Here is a 7,303-nt window from a genome sequence, read left to right as displayed (position 1 = left end):
CAAAACAACAGCCCCAAAACAAAACAAAAAAACCCACATAAAAACCCCCAAAACATTCCAACTTTTATCTTCACCCTTTTCCTTTTTTCCCTTACATTTCTTTTTCTCTGAACCTGTCAAGAGCGATACGTTGGTGGGTCCTCTGGTGTTGTTTGCTTCTTCTTTCCTATCAAACATCTATCGTCTTTATCTCTTCTCCTTTTCATGTTTGTTGCTCACCTGTAACACCTTTAACCTTCGGCATTTACTCGACCTAATTCAAAGTGTCGTAAAATGTTTACTTAAACTTAAACAAACAACAACAACAAAACCCTGTTGAGAGAACGTACTTGGATAAGAATAGTGCACCGGGGATTCCCAGAAGGCCATGACCCAGATTTGACCCATGGCTCTAGGGGGCGGCTTGCGGTTGCCCAATTGCCCGACAAAAAAGATGACCATGTCAGCAGTCGCCTTTTGCCGGCCGCTTAGATCGAGCTTGCAATGTTGGTAAGGACACGCCTCAAAGTTCGCGTTCTGGCGGTTCAGTGGATGATTTTTGAACCACTGCGGGCAGTTGAAGCAAGACACGGTCTTCACTTTACGAGAGCTACCCTCCTCCTTTCTTCCCTCTCCTGCGTCTGGGTGGGGGTAAATCTTTGGTGTGATGATGTACGGTGACTTGAACTCGTGGAGGTCAGTAGGTTCGAATCCAAGTGAAGTTAGTTTTGGGTTAGCAGTGTTATTGACACCGTGTTGCAGATACCGCCAGGCATGTGAAAACAACATGGCGGCGGTCGTGTCGTTTGGAGTAGCGTTTAGGAAGGGGCGTGGCAAGTGCCCGAGTGACGTAGAGGCCCTGAAGGAAGTGACGTAAGCGTGTAATTGGCGAATTTGGTCGGTGGCTCGTTTATCCAGGAGAACGAGGAAGAGAACGAGAAGCGACAAGACCAGGAGGAAGAAGGTGAGGCAGCGACGGGTGTTGGTGGCAAACATTGTCTCCCGGCCTAGGAGTGGACAGCGGTCACTCTTGTGTGGTCTAGGAGTGGACACCCGTTACTACAGTGTGGTATTGGTCACTATGATCTGGTTTTGTCACTATGGTGTGGTCTATTAGTGTGTTCTGGTCACCACGGTGTGGTCTCAGGAATGGTCACTGGTCACTATGATCTGGTTTTGTCACTATGGTGTGGTCTATGAGTGTGTACTGGTCACCACGGTGTAGTCTCCGAGTGGGCACTGGTCACTGTGATGTGGTATTGCTCATTATCGTCTGGTTGTTGTTTTTTGTCAGTATGGTGGGGTCTAGGGATGTGCACTTTTCCCCACGGTGTAGTCTCGGAGTGGGCACTGATCACTATAGTGTACTTTGGTAAGTATAATCTGGTTTTGTCACTATGCTGTAGTCTAGGTATGGTCACTGGTTCTATGGTGTGGTATTGATCACTATGACGTGGTTTTGTCACTATGCTGTGGTCTATGAGTATGAACTGGTCACCACGGTGTGGTCTCAGGAATGGTCACTGGTCACTATGATGTGGTCTAAAAGTAGGCACTGGTCACTATAGCGTTGTATGTGTCACTATGATCTGGTTTGGTCACTATGCTGTGGTCTAGGTATGGTCACTGGTTCTATGGTGTGATATTGGGCACTATGATCTGGTTTGGTCACTATGGTGTGGTCTAGGTATGGTCACTGGTTCTATTGTGTGGTATTGATCACCATGGCGTGGTTTTGTCACTATGGTGTGGTCTAGGAATTGTCACTGGTCTCTATGGTGCGATATTGGTCCCTATGATCTGGTTTGGTCACTATGCCTTGGTCTATATGAATATGTACTTGTGACTACGATGAGATCTCAAAGTGGATACTGGTCACTGTGGAATGGTGTCTTGGGTGTGGACAATGTCAAGTTGCCGATGAAGACGAAGGAAGGGCGTTTGTTGTAGGCAAACATTTCCGCCGGTATTATGCAGGTAAAAGTCCTTCGTCTCAGGGAGGAGTGCCTTTAGATATGGCGCAACAACTTTGGAAAAACTAATTACCTGGAAAGAGAAATAAGTTTTAATTTTAGTAGAGGTTTTACGGCGCTCGCAACTGCATAAGGTCATGTGAGCGCCAGAAGATTAAAGCTGTTACAAGAGAGTAACAAACATACAACAAATGAAAGGGAGATAAGGACGATAGATGTTTGATAGGAAAGAAGAAGCAAACCACACCAGAGCACCCGCCAACCACCCACAGAAATAAGATTTATTTTAGTTTGAAATTTGGCTAATTGAGAATCAAAATGTTATTCACAAGAAAAACAGATGTTTATTTTTTAAATGGACAATAAGGAGTAGTAGAATGCGGAAAGAAGCATTGGAGAATATTGTAACGACAGGCAAGTTCGATAGAAAGAGAGGAAGAGGCAGAGAGAGGGAAAAGATACTGGACAAGATGACAACATGGCTAGGAGCAGCAAGAATAACAGACACCATTGCTGCAACGCACGACAGAGTGAAGTGGAGGTCCATGATCGCCCACGCCAGTCGGCAAGGCACCGGATGATGATGAAAGGAGTAGTGGACATCTCCAATACAGTAGGGGCAGGGGTTGGGAAAGGGTGTGGAAGGTAGTCTGGGGGAAACATGCAGATCTATGTATAATATAATATATAATGTATATTATAATTTGTGAAAGTTCGTCACTTTGGTCGCCTAAAACTTCGGAACCATTTTCGAATTTTTAAAAAATGAACGGTTGTACAAAATCATTTCACATTTTTAAGTATACACATTTCAAAACTCAATTAAAACAAATCGATGCCTCAAATAACTTTCAAATTTATGTACTGACTATGTGATATAACTGTCGCTGGTGAGTTGTTTTCAGATATCTGAACGCGGGAGTGGTTTTGTTACAGCGTGCGTGTTGCATGTTTTGTGTTTTTTCAAAATAACTCATGACAAGGAAATGATTTGTTTAATAATGAAGTTCACATCAAAGCTTTTCAAATTTTGTAAACAATTCGCCAGTGATAAAAACTTGTATTATCTACGTTTCATGATGCCACGTCTAATAGAAAATGTACGAAATCAGCTTGTTGCAATGACTCGCGGGAATGCCTCAGTATCCATTGATGCGAGACATTTTAATGTAACAAGAAGAACCGTGTACGCAACGATGGATTGGGAAAGAACAACAGGTTCACTAAAGGATCGACCCCGTCGACTTGGGAGAGGAAAAACTACTCCAAGACAGGACCTTTTTATACGCCTGTCGCATCTACGAATCGTTTCAAAACGGCAAAACATACAAGAGTTGAGGTGAACAACATGCAACCTGTCAAACTAATATAAAAACTGACTGTATTGAGACGGTTGAAAGAATTTGGACTCCGAGCAAGGCGCCTAGCTTACCGCATAAGATTGACGCCCTACAACATCAGAAACAGGCTTGATTGGGCAAGAATACATTCCCGTTGATCTCGCCAGGCAAGGACTTTTGGAACGTCAAGATGGAAAAAAAAAAAAACGCGTATTCCGGAGAAAAAAATGAGAGGTTCGTTCCTCAATGCCTAAGTCGGAACTCCCCCTAAGTCAGGCCAGAGATGTTGGTGTCGGAAGTGTGATGGTGTGGGGAGGAATTACAGCAGCTGACAAAACCTACAGTGTGACTGTTCGTGGAAATTGGACAGCACACCGTTACATTGGAGAAATTCTTCGGCAACACGCTGTTACAGCCATTCAAAGTCAGGGATTAACCTGACATACAACACAAACCTCAGACACGTCCTCAACTTGAGACAGCATTGCATGAAGAGTGGAATAACATTCTCTAAATAGGCAGTGCAGCGATTGATTGATTCCATGCGGCGACAATGTCAGGCTCTCAACGCTACTGATCGTGTTACTTTTGTAGACCACCCCCACACTCTTGTAAGTCGGGAATAAACTTGTTACGTTAACTTTCCGTACTGTTGTTGCTTTTTTCGTTTTTTTAAATGATTGAACTGGATCTAGAGTATTCCTCTTTTTTTTTTTAGAATATCGACTGATTTTTGAGTGGATCCTAAAGTCACTGTAGTTTAATTTTCTGGTGTTTAAAAAAAATTAGTTTCGTTTAAGTCTAACCTTGGGAAAGTCTGTCTTGTTAGACGCAATTGTAAACAAGTGAGGCTTCCGTTCAGAAGTAGTGCGCACTGCAACTTCCACAATGACTTGACGATCGATTCTTTTGAGTCCGTCCATCGAACGAGTACCCAGCTATATCATATTATAATATAGATTTATGTAATGAGTTTTCAAACTTAATGACATTATTAATTATGACACACACACACACACACACACATACACACACACACACACACACACACACACACACACACACACACACACACACACACACACACACACACACACACACACAGGGACACAGAGACAGTAGAGCCAGAGAGCGGGATGGGGGGAGGAGGGAAGGGGAGAGAGAGAGAGAGAGAGAGAGAGAGAGAGAGAGAGAGAGAGAGAGAGAGAGAGAGAGAGAGAGAGAGAGAGAGAGAGAGAGAGAGAGAGAGAGAGAGAGAGAGCTTAAAGTGAGGCTGGAAGAGTCTACCAATGAAGTTGAAGGGAACATGTGCATAGCAGTCAAAACTGTTTCATTGTCGCATACCCTGTTCACCCCTTTCGAGCCACAGTTATAAGCATCCACACGCGCTGATTATGTAAGCTAACACTGGTCGAGTCTACCTCACAGATGTGAAGGGAACTAACTCCTAATAATATCTTGACTGCTGCGAGTGCTTGTTTTTTTTCCTCGACTTTTTAACGTCCTATAATCAGATCGTGACACCAGCTCTTGGCCGCGAAAAGCTAGAAAAAATCCCAGCCAAATGTGAAATAAAAAATTAATAATTGTCTTGCTCTACTAAAGTGTTTCGGCTGTCTGCCTGGTATAACATGCCATTGTAGTACTGACATCTCTGCTTCTTTCCTTGGTGTTCGTGTGTTCAAATCTAAAGTTAAATTTAAGGTTAGTTAGAATAAATACTTAATGAAATACTCTCCCGATTATTTTAGCAGTTGAATATGCATACACCATGAATTAAGGATTTGTTTTCATTCACAACTCAGAGTTGCCGCCTCCAGTGCAAGTAAGATTCTTGTGACTTGTGTGAGTGTGATATCTCCAGGCCATATCTGGTCCCATCTCATTTTGATTACCCTGTTTAAACAAGTCAGCCTTCTCCCTTGGAGACAAGATATATATATATATATATATATATATCAAGAACTACTACACTATATATATATATATATATATATATATATATATATATATATATATGTAAAGAGAGAGAGAGAGAGAGGGAGAGGGAGAGAACAATACAAGGATGATCTTATAAAACGCATTCTTCTTATTTATTTGTTTGTCTTAAGCTCAAATTCAATGAAATTTGGTTTAGGCATGGTAAATGAGATCTATCTTCATGTGGGATAGTCAAACAAAACCACATTGCTATGTGTTTGTTTAATTAGCAAAAAGCACTAAATCGAGATTATCTCGAAAACTTGATTTTGAGAAAAATGCATTTAATCAGATCACGGCAGAATACTGTATGACAACTGTGGTTTGTCTCGATATTCCATACTTATACTCGAATATAGTGAAGATGTACGATACGAAAATAAACCGTTCCCTTCCCTATGGAATCAATAAGGCTGAATGTTTGTTATAATCTTGAGCTCGTCTGACATAGATTAAATATCACGAATACATAACATCATTACATGGTGTCAGAAGTGAAAAGGTTTGACCACTGAACAAGTGATGACATTGACAAGTAAAATCATTGACTTTATTATGTAAGTCTTTATCTAGATCTAGATAGATCTAAGTTTCGTTATTAAATATACGCGCACTCGGGCAATCTAGAAGACGGGGTCTCCACCGGTACAATTAGATCTAGGCCTTCGTCACGCAAGTTCCGTGAGTAAACCAAGGGACGCAACCAGCTCAAAGTTTCCTATCTCTAAAGCAACCTCTTAGCTCTAAAGTCAACAAGTTTTGCCTCCCTTTAGTCTTGCACTAAAACTGCCACCACCACAGCCTATGAATTTCAGGAATGAAGCAGGCCAGTTAGCTGACAGTGGAAATCATGGAGAGAGACAATAACTTCATACATAGATCTAGCAATGCAAGACAATCTTGAGAAAGAGAAATGTCAAGCTATCCTCTACCTCATAGGAGAGGAAGGAAGGAAGATTTAGACAAAGAAGAGTAAAGAAACAAAGTGGCCCCACTAATGGAAAGATTTAATAACTACTGCACTCCCAAAGCAAACATCACCTTAGAAAGGTACAAGTTTAATACAGCAAGTCAAGTCAAGCTGAGGGGGGGGGGGGGGGGAGGGGGGAAGTGCGGAAGAAAACGACACAAAACTCAGGAAATTATGTAAAAATGGTAATTACTGGAAGCTAGAAGACGAGCTAGTAAGAGACAGACTTATTGTGGGACTGAGAGACAAACCCTTGAAAGAATGGTTACTCAGATAGAGTACACTTCCACTGGATACCGCACTGCAAATGTGCAAGATTGAAGAAATCTCAAAATCAGGAATGGGACTATTAGATAGCCAACATAGAATGTCAGTCCAGACTTTGCAGAGGAAAAAGTCCAGTTCGTCACCTAAAGTCTACAACCCATCAGCTAAACACAAACCCAAGTACGGGTCCAGTTCAAAGATCCAGCCAAATACAATTTGTACTAATTATGGAGGTACCTCTCACCCTTTTTTTTAAATGTCCTGCTCGAAACCAAAGTGACCACTTCAAGAAAGTACAGAAGGAAACTCATAGATAACCAGACCAATGAAATCACTATGGGGGATGACTCAAATTAGAGAAAAAAGAAGAAGAAGAAGAAGAAGAAGAAGAAGAAGAAGAAGAAGAAGAAGAAGAAAAAGTACAGTATAATTGTACACTTGAACAAAAAAGCTGAGCAAATGTGACAGTGAAGCTTTTGCAGCTGTCGAAGTCAAGTTACCTGAGCGGAGTAAATCGACGCTGAAGGCAAATATAGACACTGGATCAAAGGAAACGCCTTGCCACTAATACTGTACAGGAGGACGTTCCCATCCAAAGTTGACAAAGATGAGACACCAATCGATTTGGCACTCTCTGAAGTCAAACTGACTGGATATGGTGGACACCAAATAAGGTAATTCGGAACCCGCAGCATTGAATGCAGTTACAAAGACAACACAGAATGTGCAATCTTCTGCGTCACGGAAGACAAGGGATCAGCAATTCTTGGACTACCGACACTGCAAGCTCTCGG

General features: G+C 42.0%; 1 protein-coding gene across 1 annotated transcript in view; it reads right to left on the bottom strand.

Moving 5' to 3' along the window:
- The window catches only part of LOC101856859 (glycoprotein 3-alpha-L-fucosyltransferase A), a gene marked incomplete in the record, with an annotated part of 12,920 nt that extends 8,748 nt beyond the window's left edge, over positions 1-4,172 (bottom strand). The window contains 2 exon segments of the mRNA XM_013090491.2: positions 330-2,025; positions 3,385-4,172. Of these exon segments, the coding sequence (XP_012945945.2) occupies positions 330-975 (646 nt within the window).
- Between the last annotated feature and the right edge of the window lie 3,131 nt (positions 4,173-7,303).

The sequence above is a fragment of the Aplysia californica genome, unplaced genomic scaffold (assembly GCF_000002075.1).
Source record: "Aplysia californica isolate F4 #8 unplaced genomic scaffold, AplCal3.0 scaffold01303, whole genome shotgun sequence".
Taxonomy (NCBI): Eukaryota; Metazoa; Mollusca; class Gastropoda; order Aplysiida; family Aplysiidae; genus Aplysia; species Aplysia californica.
The sequence above is the reverse complement of the archived record's forward strand: the minus strand, read 5'-3'. Positions and strand labels throughout refer to the sequence as shown.